The 14,882-nt window shown below is 45.7% G+C and overlaps 1 protein-coding gene across 3 annotated transcripts in view; it reads right to left on the minus strand.

The window, feature by feature from the left end:
- NUGGC (nuclear GTPase, germinal center associated) overlaps positions 1–14,882 on the minus strand; it is a 44,150-nt gene that overhangs the window by 13,275 nt on the left and 15,993 nt on the right. For all 3 annotated transcript variants that reach the window (XM_045831259.1, XM_045831257.1, XM_045831258.1), the window contains exons 7-12: positions 13,915–14,124; positions 8,240–8,415; positions 6,799–6,817; positions 6,219–6,308; positions 2,973–3,078; positions 1,591–1,724 (exon numbers count right to left, since the gene is read on the minus strand). In XM_045831259.1, coding sequence (XP_045687215.1) covers positions 1,591–1,724; positions 2,973–3,078; positions 6,219–6,308; positions 6,799–6,817; positions 8,240–8,415; positions 13,915–14,124 — 735 coding nt within the window. The remainder of the gene's footprint in view (positions 1–1,590; positions 1,725–2,972; positions 3,079–6,218; positions 6,309–6,798; positions 6,818–8,239; positions 8,416–13,914; positions 14,125–14,882) is intronic.

The raw sequence follows: 14,882 nt of genomic DNA on the forward strand, positions 1-14,882 counted from the left end.
TTTCTCTGCCCCTTTTCTGTTCTGCACAACAACAAGTCACACAACTTGCATAAATCTGATGGTGTGGAAAAGAACAGCAACCCAATGAGAACACCCCAGCCCATTTATTCAGAGGCTGTTATAGCAAAGCAGTCAGCCAGGGTCACTTGTGTTTGGCAGAGACTCGAAGGCAGGCGGTAGGATGGCCTCGGGTAGGCCCTGACCGCAGGCCATGGGCAGGGGGTAGCTGCAGGCGGGCTAACTAGGAGCAGGGAGCCTATGTGACTCAGCGGAGTGCATATTTGGCATTCTCTGGTTGGTCCTAAGTTGGTTACAGGGAAAAAGATTAGGGAAACTGTCCGTTGTTAACTGAAGTCTGGCCATTTGGGGCCGATTGTGACAGAAGTTATCCTTTAGTTTCTCGGATTGTTATGAGAGACAGCATTCTGACCTCCTACAAGCCTCATGCGTAGCATGCTGGCTTCCCGAGCTGTTTCTCCCCGAAGGAGGGCTGGTTTCCTAAACAGGGTGCTGCAGGCCTGGGTCTGAATTTTTTCTTTACACGGTTGACCCTTGAACAATACAGAAGTTAGGGGAGCTGACCCCTGTGCAGTCGAAAACCCACATTCAACTGTTGACTCCACCAAACTACTAACGGCCTACGGTCGACCTGAGGCCTTACTGATAACAAAAACAATTAGCACATATTTTGTATATTATATGTTTATATACTGTAATCTTACAGTAAAGTAAGCTACAGAAAAGGAAATGTTAGTAATAAAATCATGAGGGAAATACATTTACAGTACTGTGTGTGTTTATTGAAAAAGTTCCTGTATGAGCAGACACACGCGGTTCAAACGTGTGCTGTTCAAGGGTCAACTGTCTGTGATTGTCTCGTCGTCAGTAGGTCCCTCACCAGGAGGAAATGCGGTTGGTGATTGACTCCAGCAGCAGATTTTCCTCCAGAACTCTCTTAAGCCTCTACTTCTGCAGCTCATTTCTTTTACTTTGGGGTAAAAAAAGAAACCGCCATCAAAAAGATAGCTTTGTCCATTACTATGAGAAAAGTAGTTTTAGCAGGTCACGTAGAAGGCGTGCATCCTAACTGTGACAGTAAATAACTAAACTCTTGGCTGAAAGTCCCTCCTACTTTGCTTCCTCTCGCAGACTTGCTGCTCTGAGTCTGAGATCCTGACAGCACCAGGGCATGGTGGGCATCCACAGACAGACGAAACCTTTTTGGACTCTGCCTATACACGCCTCTGCAGGGTAAGCAAGAATTGTCTTATCCCGCTAGAGGTAAACAAATCACTCCTGCCACCACTAAACACGTTCCATCTTATTCAAGTCTCAGTAGAGGGGAGAGTTGCTGCTGACTATTTTTACATTCTTCCCTCGGTCCACTTGTCCCAAGGAAAATATTCTTTCTTTTCTTACTCACATGTTACAGGTTTAACCTCTAATTACCTTTCTACTCTCATTAGAGTCTCTGAGCTTAGTACCTTCCTTTGATGTGAAAAGTAAAAATATCCTAAGTTCCTAACACGGTAAAAGAAAACGTCCCGCCCTGGGCATGGGGCAGAGAACACAGCCAAGCGGCGTCCATACCGGCGGGTTTTCCGGGCAGTTGAAACTGTCCGTGAGGAGCAGCAGGCCGAAGGCTTCGGTAACGTACTTGGTCACCATCCTCCTCTTCTTGTCCAAGAGCCTTTTCCTGATATATTCTCTTAACTTGGGGATTTCTGGGAGTCACAGGCAGCACAAACAATTTCATAAGACCAGAGTTCACAGTACATAGAATTCATCGCAATAACCAGGTCAGGATGGCAGTCTGAATGAACTGCCGTCGAGCTCCCACAGGGGCTGGGCACCCGCTAAACCCACCTTTCTGAGGACCTTTGTCTCAGGTCTCGGATCAGCAATAGCAAAGGATGAGTCAGCAATGATGACCATCCATTTTTTTAGTGGCATAAAACAAACTATGTAGAAAAGTGCAAGCTGGTTTTTAAAAATTGGCACTTCCTTCTGGATGAGTACTTACTTATCTGAGTAAGGAAACCAAAGATGCTCACGTTTTTAGAGTCTCAGCTCTTCAGTCCCCCTAGATTTTTCTGTCTATATCAAATAACCCTTCATATCAAAATAGCTTCCACTTGCTGTCAGAAGGCATAAGAACCTCTGATGGGGTCAGGGGGTGGAGGTCGGGGAGTGGGATTCCAGCGTAGGAATTTATTTTAGCCGTAAACTTTTTTGTTAGTCAGAAGATAACAGCTGTCACTCTACTGTTCTCTCCATCATGCCTTTAAGTGGAAGTTTTCCTACACTGTTTCTTGCGTGTGCCATGCTGATTATTTCTTTTATATCCTTGTTCCAGCAGTTCCCCAATTTCTGGGATCATTTCACACCTTCTCCTTAACTCGGCCACGTCTAGTGAAAGGCATGCACATTTTAAGCTATTTTAAGCTCAGACCAAAGTCAAGCTCAGGTCCTGCCTGCTCACCAGTCCTCACTGAGAACTCCAGGCTCACAGATCTCCGGGTTCTCTGAACTTTGATGGTACTCGTAGCACTGTGGAAATAAGCCTTATTTTCACTTTGACTTTTGCACATGACTTAGTATTAGCTCCTCATCTAGATTTTAAGTTGTATGAAGAGAGAGGCCATGTCTTCTACTTTTTCCTGCTACAAAGCAAAAATAGATACTCAGAGAATTCTTCATATACCCATAACTGGGTGCATATAGAAGCTCAAGCCAAATACTAACCCAGTCGCTAACCTTTGTGAAGTGGTGGTGATATTTGGAGGAGAGACGAACTGTGGTCTCAGGCACCACAACCAGGCAGAGGGGAAAAAACAACAACAGATATATTTGCTAATAGGTATTGAAACTGTGGCAAGCTGAGAGTATGGACAAAAAGTTCTCAAGTAAAAAGTTCCGAGTGCCAAATTTAATCTTGAGAATTTTAGTGATTGAGATTTTTTTTTAATTACCAGTTTCCTCTTCCGTGAGGAGAGCCTGTTGCCAGTACTCCTGGGCGCTGACTGTGTACACCAGATCTGAGGCTCCCAGGGCCTTGGATTCCGTGGGCAGTTTCCTCTAAGGGGGGAGAGGCACACAGGGGAAGAATTACTCAGCGTGGCAAAAGAAATGGCACAGGCCTCAGGGGAGCCTTCAGCAAATTTCAGCTCCTTGACCTTCAGTTCTACAAGGGCCCATAAGGAACAGACAACATTCTGTACATGGGGCGCTCCCATCTTGTCCACACCTCACACAGTTGGAAGTTGTTTAGAAACTGCTGCACAGAAACTATTCTCTTGGGAGTTAAAATGATAATTCTAAAAAGAAATTCGTTAAGTAAATAGTTCCAAAGTGCACTTAAATGCTCAGAGTGGGAGAAGCAGCAGGACCCTTTTCAGATAAAGAAGCACAACCCTGGAAAAGGCAGCGATGCACTGCAGGCAGCTTGTACCAGCCCAGAGTGCCACTGGACACAGCTCTTCCCAACTCTGCCTTCACTGACATCACACAGGTGGGTTAAAACTGGCAATGGTGGGAGTCTTTACACCATGGAAATCGGCACACGCTGCAAATCAGGATTTCTTTTTATAAATAGAGAGCTGATTGTTAAACACTTGTCAGCACAACACAACACAATACTGGGAAAAGGTTCTATAAAAATGCAAGTTTCTGAGCTGGGTGGCTAGTGAGTAATTACACACACTTAAATACAAAGTGATGTTTAAACAAATGATGGTTTTAAATATCAAGAAATTAAGAGTCAGGTGAAAGAAAATTTTTTATGATTAGAAAAACATCATCACAGAGAAGTCATACTAAAATTATGTATAAATATTGTTCCACAATCTTTCCTTCATCTCACTTAAAAGAGAAAAACCATAAAGTAAGGTGCATGGTTATTTGGGGGTGGCAGAAAACAGTAGAGAGTCATCAACCTTTTTGATGCAAAAATATAAAAGGGGTGATGAGTGGGTCCCTGGCAGAGGGGAGAGTCCGCATGGGCAAGGTGTAAGTGCACATGGTCAACGTCGGACCAGAGACGCTGGGTAGGCTTCCAGGAGCCCCACACACTTGAGTAGCAGTTGTGTGAGAGTAAAGGAGAGACACACAGGAGAAGGCTAGGTTTTCTTTACAGGTGTGCTAAAGCAAAGGTAAATGCTGCATAATAACCAGATCAAATGACATGTCTGAGGAATTAAAAACCCAGCTCTCTCTTACTTGCCACAAGTAATTAGTCATCCAGACCTGTAGATCTCACCTCCCTAAAATTTCTTGAATGCATCTCCTCTACTCGATTCCTATAGTGACTGCCTAGTTCAGTCTCTCCACTAACCCTCCCAAATGGTCTTCGTTCGACCCTCCCCCCAACCTTCCGTTCTCCATACAGCTGAGAAAACAGTCTTTCTAAAATGCATAATACAATTGACCCTTGAAGAACTTGGCTTTGAACTGTGTGGGGCCACTTCTATGTGGATTTTTTTTTTCAATTGACCTCGATTCAAACCCCCGTTTTCAAGGGTCGTCTCCTCACTTTGGGAATCTGTGCACGCAGAGGGCCAACTGTGGTTACACATGTATTATCTGATTGCACAGGAGGTCAGTACCCCTCACTCCCACATGTTCAAGGGCAACTGTATTTCCAAATGGAGATCTACAAAGGTACCCTCCAGGATCTGTCATTTTTCTTACAATACTTTTTCTTAACTCTCATTTTTTATAATTAAAAAATCAGCATGGACATCTATATGAAGGACTGCCTCATATTTTCTGTAATTAAAATTAAATGTGCTCCAAATGAAAGCATGCAGTATAGGTAAGATTTCAAAATAATTCAAACTGAAATGAAGAGGTTGGAGAATTACAGTACCAGCTAGCCATCAGAAGTGCAGCCGTGCAGACCTCAGAAGAGCTTGTGCTGTAATAGTCAAACCGCACTCACCCTACAGGCTGATGCGCTGTTGCCCACACCCTGTCCTATCTCCCGTACACACCAATTTACCCCATTGTGAGTGATAAATGTAGGTGCAAATTGTGTATTAAAGCATTTTATGTTTCTATTTCCAGAAGCAATACAATTAGGTACTCATAAAATGCATATTTCATAATGCCACAAAAACAATTAAAGGGAATAAGAACAGCTTTACTGATTTATTGCCTCATTAAAACCAGCATTCAAGAATTGCTTGGTAGAAGACTTTGGCTTAAATATCAGGTCAGACTATTCTGACTCAGAAAAAAAAAGCTTTGAAATTTTCAATTCCACGTTGTACTTCAGACATTTTCTGTTTGGATATAATTGAAGTCAAAATATAGAAAGCAATTAAATACTGAAATGGACCTACGGCCATATGTTTTTACTATTAAACCCAGCACTGGAGATATAGTTTCAGCAAAACCATATTATCTACCACATTATACTAACTCTGATATATTGTACTCCTTATGTTGTTTTGTGTATATTTTATCTGAAAATTGGTTTCAGTTTTATGGTTGTATAAGACTAGGATAGTAGGGAGTTTTATGTTTGTACTTATTTCTGTGACAGACAATAAGAATAATTTAAGGAAACACTGAGAGCCCCACAGAACATTTACTCAAGCTTGAAAACAACGGCTCAGGCCGTATCTCCCAGTGCCCCTCCACACGCCTTTTGCCGAGCTGCTCAAAATACTTGCATCTAGTTCACGACACGGAACAGGTCTTTTTCAATCATGTTCTTCCCTCCGTCTCAAATGCTCTTTCTCCTACTTCTTCACCATACTAAAGTTACTGGTTCTTTAGAATTCCGCTCCGGAAGCTGAGAGTCTTCCCTGAACCTCTACCCAGAGCCACTCCCCGACTGCCAATGTGACTTGAGCATCGTTCTTCCATGCTCTCACACCGCCCCAGACGTTCCTCTGGCCGGACTGTGCAGGGATCCCTGACTCTACCCATGTGTGTTCCTCAGAAGACCACACTCTCATTCAATTCTTCCAACACTCAGGAAGTAGATGCATTGTTTCCCATTTTACGAATGAGAAAGTCAGGCTCAGAGAGGTATAGTAATTTGCCTGAGGTCACAGAGTTAGTAATCAATAGAACTAAAGTAAGTCCAAATTGTCTACTCCAAAACTTTGGCCCTGGCTACTACCCAAGACCAAAAAGACATTTATTTCTCAAAACCTGAGTAGTCGAAAAGCAGAAAACAGAAAAGTGCACAAAGAAATCTGTTAACTCACCTTTAGTTTTTCCTTGAGAATTCTATTCCTTTGTAGTTTTATCATTTCATTTCTTTCTAAAACAGCCTCTCGCTGACTTTGAATAGCTTGCTAGGTTGTGAAGGGAAATAAAAGCATGACAAAGAGCATATGATTATCAAGAGTGATAAAGTGTAAGATGCACATTTTATTGACAGATCTTCACTTGGCCCAGACCAATGTGCATACATTCAAATTATATAATATTAATCACAGAAAGTACTATTTAAAAATAACTAGTCTGGCCCTGGCCATGTAGTTCAGTTGTTGGAGTATCATCCTAATATGCTAAGATTGCAGGTTTGATCCCTGGTCAGGGCACATACAAGAGTCAACCAATGAATGCATAAAAAAGTAGAACAACAAATCAATGTTTGTTTCTTTCTCTCTCTCTCCCTCCAAATCAATAAATCAATTTTTCAAAATTAAAAGAAAGCTAGTCAGTACCTATGTCCAAACTGACCAAGATATTTACATTAAATGTGTGCAATTTTTTGGTATATCACCTCTATCTCAGTAGAACTTTAAAAATTAAAAATAAAAATAGCTGGTCCATACTTACCTTTCCCACTTTCCTTTCCCTGAAATGAAATTAGAAAATTACAACAATTACTAATCTCATCATGTGTTGAGGCAGCCTCTGACTTTCCCTGAAAGCAGCACCCCTGTGGCGACCTCGATGCCTTTGCATTGGCTCTTCCTTCGGCCCGGGCACTCTCTCCTCTGACCCCCTCCTGGGTCCACTTGGAAAGGGTGTCTTTATTTCTCCATGTTTTCTCATCCGTGGAATCTTCTGTGATCTCAGCCCTGACCCCGTGAAAATGTAGCTCGCTCGCTCCCTCTCTGCCTCTCCATGGCACTTTGATTGTCCCTCTCATCTAAACCTGAGCCCTTTTTTAAGACGGTGGCCTTAGTGACAAGGCAATATGCATCCCTGAATTGGCAGGCCCACCACTGTGTTCAATAAACATCGATTAAATTAGAGTGACTTAGGTTTAATTTCAGAGTGGGCATCAGAAAGGGAGAGCTCTGGGGGTTGCTCTGCAGCAGGGGTTAGGGTGGATGGAGTCTGCAGGGAAAAGTGAAGCTGAAATTCCAACCTGGACCACGAGAGCAAGAAGCCAGGGGGGAAGGCCTTAGCCTGTTTCTTTATGGAGAAAATTTCTCTGCTTAGTAAATTCCTGGAGACACCAGACTCAAGTTTCAGTGGGTGTGGGGGAAATGGAAGAGGTGACAGGTAAGAAGTCTTGTTAGAGCAGAGGAGCATTAACAGTGTTGTATCCCTTGACCCAGGTGCCCAGGTGCCCAGCACAGCCCAGTGTGGGCCTGTTGACCCTCTGCAACTTTCACTTTCAAAGTGTCCCAATGTGCAAGACAAGTTAGAGCCCTCCTAGTTACAGGGCAGGAGTGGGGGGCAGACATCTACATGGAAATCAATATAAATTAACATCTACTAAGCTCTAAAATGCTTATTTTTCATTGTTGTAGTTAGAATATCCCTCTGTAAGAATGTTTTTCTTTTGGCCAAGGTTCTAAAACTTCAGAACTTGGTTACAAACGGATTTAAAATCTCAGGAGTAGGCAAATCTGAAAACAGAATCTCACACTTCAAAGCTGCACTGTGCAGGAGGGTATTCTAGAAAGTGCCTACTAGTTGTGGGCATCCACGTTTCCCATAATGGGGGCCAGGCCGGACCATCACACGGCACAACCCCAGGAGGAGCTGTTAGCATCTCACACATGCGAGCGGCACCCCTGAGCTCTGAATAACCCGCTGGGTGCTAAGCATCTACTCCAGAAGAGGAGCCCCAGTGGTCAGAGTGCTGAGCCAGTCCACTCAAGGGTCCCGAGGTCCCAGGAAGTCATCTAGACTTCTCTTTGCTCCCCTGTGGTCACTTCCCGAAGTCCACAATTCCCACCACACCCCTAGGTCAAAGCTCCCTCATTACAGCAGTCAGGGCCCACGGAGGAAAGCCCGCATCTCTGCAAGCCCAACACGGTACCTCAGATATTCCGGCAGATGGAGTTTGTCGGTCTTGGTGACCACCAGGGCCACGTCCCGGCAGAAACCCCGCTGGCAGGCTTTGATGCTCTCATTCAGAAGGTCTTCGTGGGCTCTCCCTCCAGAAACCCTCTCGATGTCGCTGATCACCCAGATCACTGAACATTTATCGATGGTCTGTGAAGCACGACCACATTATGTCAAGAACATAAATGGTGTCTCAGTTGTAGAGGACAGAGTTCCTCTGAGTACCGCGTGCTCCGCACTCTGCCCGTCTCTCTCCCCATCCCACTCTCACCACTCCCACCGTACTCTCTCTGCTCCTCCGGCCACACGGAGCCCCTTGCATTTTCTCAGCTGTAACTTGCTCTGCCATCTCTCAGCACCTTTGCACTTGCTGCAATCTCTGCTTGACCTCCACTTGCCCTTGGAGACTCTGCTAAGGGCCAATCGAGGGTGGGTTGGCCACGCCTCCCCTGCATCCTACAGCACCTGGACTTCCCTGCCATAGTACCTCTCAGGCCAAGTTATCACACAGGGTTGGCTCTCTGCACCTTCCCCCATCCAGACTGTGGGGTTCCTGAGAGGAAGGGGCTCCACCATTCAGCTTGGAATCCACATCACCTCAAGCACAGTGTGTGGCCATAGCAGAGGCTGCCTTGATGTTTGTGGCATTAGCGATGGATAGAATTCAAGAAGTCAGACCCTAAGTACCAGATCCATCACTGGCTTGCTTTGCCCCAGTTGTCCTTTAGAGAAAATTATTGTTTTTTCCAAAATGAGTTCTGCTCATGAATTTGCCCCAAAACTGTCATCGCAGCATCATTTTGATGTTTGACTGTCCCTGCATATTCAGCACCCTGCCACTATGTGGCAGCAGGGAGTCGGGAACCGTGTGATTCAAATTGCAAAGGTCAATGAATATCAAATGACGACTTATTTACGATTAACAGTACAAATACTGTTTATGAAATCAGTAATTTTCATGTGACATTTTTCTTGCTGTATTGTTTCACTGTCTTATCTCTCCCTGTAAGTGAAAAACTGATCCAACTCGGGGATGAAGTTTATTTGTGGCTCCTCAGAACAGCTCTGTGCACATAAAGGGGTGACAAGCTTGTGACTTGCTAACGAAATCATTATTTTGCTTTATGCCAGAGGTTCTTTCTCTCTTTTTTAAAGACTTTTATTTACTCATTTTTAGTGAGAGGGGAAGAGAAAGAGAGAAATATCAATGTGTGGTTGTCTCTTGTATGCCCCGTACTGGGGACCTGGCCTGCAACCCAGGCATGTGCCCAGACTGGGAATGGGACTGGCGACCCTTTGGTTTGCAGCCCAAGCTCAATCCACTGAGCTACACCAGCCAGGGCACCAGTGGTTCTTAACTAGTGAGGATTTTCTACCTCAGAGGACATTCAGCAATGTCTGGGGACATTTCTCAATTGTTATGACTTGGGGGGCACTAGAGGGTAGAGGCCAGGAGGCTGCCGGACACCCTGCAATGCCCAGGTCAGCTCCCACAACAGAGGATTTTCTGCCCACGTGTCAATAGTGCTGAGGCTGAGAAACCCTGCTCTAGAACAGTGGGTTTCAAACTTGTTCTTAGCAGTGGAGACTTTTTCAAATGAAATCGTATGAAGAATTCCAATTGCCAGACTTGATCTTTAAAAGTAGAACTGCTCTAGTGGATTTGGGGGTTGAGGATGTGGAGCCCCAACCTGCTCAGAGCTACCACCAACCCCTGCCCCACCCCCACCTTCTGTCCATGAGTCTCTTGGTTTCATGGATCATTGTTGTGAGATCATCAGTTTCTAGAGTTGGACAAATCTGACTGTTTTTAGAGAAGGTCATGGGCCCTGCGAGGCACAGGACCAGGTTAAGGACATGTGGCCATGGGTCTGAATCTCCGCCCTGTGTGGATGCACTCACATTTAGGCAGAAAAAATTAAACCATTGCTCCCTCCCACTTCCCAAATTACAAACAAGTTAGAGAAGCTTCAGGCTATTCAGTCAGGCTGCGGAAGACCACAGGTTATCAGGCTGCAAGCTCCTCAGTGGTGGGTCTCTGTCACCTTTGTACCGTGAAACTTAATAACAAAATAGCAAAAACTCATTTGAAATGGAGTCTGGAGGGTAGAAGAGAGAACTCTCACACACTCAACACCCTCGACTGACCTCAACAGGAAATCACTTACCCTGCATCTCCAACAGGAAGTGACACTACTACCTCTGTAGGAAGAAGAAAAGATTTCCCTTTGCCCAGTAACAGCCCAGCCAATGGCAGACTGCCACAACTCAGCCAATAGACAGTCACTCTACTTTGAACTTTCAGTTTCCTCCAATGGACTCTTCCTTGACAACAGCCCCTCCCAAGTCCATAAAAGACCATCCCTTTCCTTTGTTTCTCTGGACTTCCATGGAGTTCACCATTAGATTGCATTCCTTGAATTGCAGTTCTTCATTGTTCTCATATCAACTCATTTTGCTAGAAGAATATCTGGCTATTTTTTAAAGGTCAACAGTATTCCCCATGGCCCTGGTAAACTACAGGGGCTTAATACATGTTTATTAACATGAGAAGAGGACTGTACTCACAGAGCCTGCTGTGATTAAATCTCAGGCCCTACAAATTGCCCCTATTTGCCAGGCTTTGGTAAAGTTAGAACTGAGGACACCAAAAAGCTTGTCTACAGGCCAAGAGTGACTGGACTTAGGAGTGGGTGGGCTGGCACCCCTGCCACCCCCATCTCCCTCCTTCCCTGAGTCAAGAATAGCCCTCAGAGACGTCAGGTGACGTGTCTAGAGTCTCAGGACTTCTAGGTGGCAGAACAGGGAGGTCTGGGTTCATAATTGTTTTGGTTTAGGGGAGGCCAAGCTGGCAGCTCCAGAGAAGGGCCAGGGGTGTTGGCTCCGCTCTCCCTGGAAAGAAGGAAGTCTTTAGTAACTTCTTATAAGAGGAGATCGCGAAACCACAAGAATGCAGGGGAGCCAAGGCCAAGCAGAGCAGGCTGGGAACCATCCCTTCACTTAAGCTCGACATTCTCAGAGTGGGTGTTCGGAGCCAGATCTGCTGGCTCCTCTATTCTGAGTGGCCTTTGATAAGCTGCCCGGCGTATCTGAACTGGCAGCAACCACGGCTCCATCCGGTGAGGGAGGCTGGCTGCCTCCCCGAGGCTGCCGCTCCCTGGGGCTGGCCTGGAACCCACCAAGGCTGGCAGTTCTACTTAAAAAGCTGAGACCCGGCAGAAACAAAGGCTCTCATGGCCAGGCCTGAGCTGACTGATCAAGGAGAAGGGCACTGCCTTCCTCCTAAAGAAACTGTTAGAGGACATCCTCAGGGGGTGATAGATAAAGCCTCAGCTGGTACAAATTCTCTACCCTCTGGTTCAAATTCTGCCACTCAACAGCTAGGCGGTCTTGGGCAAATGACTTCCCCTCTGTGAGCCTTCATTTCTTCCTCTGTAAAACCAGGGCATAGGCTGATGCTCTGTAAGCTGCCGTCCTGTTCCTTTCATCCTGATCTTGACTAGAAACGAGTCACAGAGCTCCCCAGCCCATGGTCCCACCGCTGCTGCACTACTCCTGACTCACTGATATGGGTGCCCCCTCCCAGTCCCCCTGCAGCTCCCCTGTGCTCCCACCCTGTGCTCCCGAGCTCCTTCTGCCTAAAGACGCCCTTTCTTCCTCAGCCGTGCACCCCAGTCCCTCTTGTCTTCCCTAGGAAATGGGGTATTAAAACCCATCCCCAACTTCCAGGCTTGTCTTCTGTGCCTCTCCCTACACCCCCCCACCCACTTCCCTCCAGCCACCCAGGCGGACTCATCCTTCCCCCAACACCCAGCTCCCACAGCCCACTGGCTGTCTGGCCCGTGCTCAGCGGTCCCGTTTCCAGCTGCCTTCTCCGCCTGGTGGAGGCTGAGCTTTAGCATCCTCTCTGAATCCTCACCCCCTCCAAAATGAAATGACCACATCGTGCTCTCATTTTCAAGTGATGCGGTTTGTTAATTAATAGGACTAATTGATTCCCTTTTGGACTATGAGACTCCCAAGGACAAGGACTTTGTCTCTGTCCATCCAGAATCTACCAAGAAATTGAGTAGATGTTCAATGGGTATTTGTTGAAGAAATAAGAGTGCTAATCAGAGGCAATGTCTATGTCTCAGTGCTCATGGCACCTTGAACCCCTATTACATGACTTTCTGCCGTGTACTTAGCCATCTGTTTTTCCCTCCTGTTAGATAATAAGCCCTCTGTGGGAAAGGTCTACTTCTCATTCCACACTGTTTTATTTTGCTTTCTACTTTTTAATGTAAAGGTCACACGTGTCCATACAAAATATACAAGCAATACAGAGGTGCATGTAGTTAAGAGTGGTGGTGAACACAGCAACTGCTGCCAACCATTGGGTGTGTATCCTCCCAGAAGGCAGGATCACACTTTTGCTGGGTGTTTTTAAACATTACACACACACACACACTTCTTAGAGGTCATACTGTGCCTCTGTTCGTTCACTGCCATCTTGCCTGGGGTAAAATCCCCAGAGTTATAAAGGGCAACTTACTTCACTGAGAACAGTACCTGGCACAAAGTAAATGCTCAGTAAATGCCTGCTATTATTATTATTGTTATTATCATTATCATCTATAATCTTCGCATCCTCAGTGCTTAGTAGATTGTTATATATTGCATGTGTTTGATGAATGAAAAGCAAATGCACAAATAAAGAGATAAATTCTTAAAAACTTCAGTGTCTAGGTGCAGATCAAATTACTCTAATGCCTAACTCTGGTGTAGACACACCTGGGGGTTCCTGGTCAGCTCAGGCCAAATTTGTTGGGGACTGAACCCCAACCTAAGAGTTTGGTTGAACAGGGGACTTTCATTTTAACCCCCACCAGCAGCCACAGCTAATTGCACAAGGGTTGGATATGTAACCCAGAGAGAGCAATGATCAATAACATTTTTCCTTCTTGGGAACTTAAACTGAAACACAGAGACGATAGTCAGACAGTCATGGGCACATGGACTACATGATGTCATTTAGGGAAAGGGCCAGGGTGGTTGTTTTCCACAATGTGGACCCTAATGGCCAAGTAGAAACATCTAAGAGAAAAGCAGGACTCTCGTGAGAATTGCACAAAGACAAGCAGCCACAAGAGACCAAGAAGAGGATGAGAAAAATACAGCTGCTCCCACCCTAGAGGCAGCCCTGAGGCCAGGCCGGGTGTCATGAGATCCTTCGATAATCCTTCGATCAGCTGCACTTCACTGGGGATTGCTTTCTTGAGTTTCTGTTCCTAACAACCAAACATAGCAGCCGCCTCCTGGTTCCTTGGAGCCTGGCTGTGGGCTTCTCTGCCTTACACCCAACTCTTGGCCTTCCTCCCCCACTCTGTCCTTGTTCCCTCTGCTTACTCTTACGCCACTCTCCTGCTGACCCTGTTATACACATTCCTGCTCTGGCCACCGGGCCTACCTCGTGACTCCTGACTCACCGGCTCCTCTGGCCACCCATGCCTAGCTGTTGCCCTGAGGCTTAAGACACAGAAAGTGGAAGAATTTAACTCCAGTGAACTCATAAAATTCCTCCAGCTAAAAGCAGAGAGTTCTTTGTTGCTTCAGAAAGGGTGGGGGCCTTGGGGGAAGAGGGAACAAAGCCGTAGGAAAGAGAGTCACCTTTTTCCACATCTCATCCCTCTTGCTGTTGAAGTCACCCGTGCCTGGAATGTCCACCAGCACAACCCCTTCTGGGATCAGCTCTGACTTGGAAAGAGTCACTTCCACGTGTTTGATCAAGGGCCAGATATGCGACTCAGCTGATTCTCCATCCCAGTCTCTCCTCTTAGTCCGGATGTAGGGGTCCAGCTTGACAGACAGCTCTCCTGCCTGAGGAAGGAGGGCAGAGTCACACATATCAGCCGCTCTCCCAGCATTTCCACCCGGGACGAGCTGTGACACAGGTGTACTGAAGGCACACTGAGTAATAATGGTAAGAAGCAGCCAGTAAACAGGGCCTGGACTCTGAGAACCAGAGCAGACCGTACAGATGAAGTAACTAGTCAGTTATAAAGGGACTTCAGCCAAGTTATAGCTTCACTGGATGATGGTATCTCCTAAATTCCATTTCAATTATAATAGTAATGGAATTAATATGCAATTTCCTAAATTTTGGAGAGAGAGGATTCTTCTGGCATGGCTAATGTGAATGTTATAATTACCAGAGAGGTCATACTACAGAGAATCGATAGTGATGTGGTGACCATAATTTCCGCATTAAAAATTGATCTGAATATGATCTTTAAAAGGTTTGTAAGCCTTTTAAAGGCTTAAATGTAGGCATTTCCAGGATGTGTGGATGGTGGTAGGTGGGATGCGGAATTGCTCTCAGCCTATTGTTCCCACTTAAACATCTGCTGGGACAATGACACATTCCCACCTGCAACTATATGTGGCAGCAAATTTCTACTGGACTACTTCCGGTGACAGGAGATTTGGGATGTATGTTGGTCATTGTTCCTAAATATCTATAGACTGGTCCTAGAAGATAAGGAAGTACATTCCTAAAAGAGTTGAGATCAGATCAGGGATTGTTGTACTCTGGGTAGGGAGTGACAGATTTCACCCATTCTAATCAAATGACAGGA

The sequence above is a fragment of the Phyllostomus hastatus genome, unplaced genomic scaffold (genome assembly GCF_019186645.2).
Source record: "Phyllostomus hastatus isolate PE091 unplaced genomic scaffold, TTU_PhHast_1.1 phas_contig_159, whole genome shotgun sequence".
Lineage (NCBI taxonomy): Eukaryota > Metazoa > Chordata > Mammalia > Chiroptera > Phyllostomidae > Phyllostomus > Phyllostomus hastatus.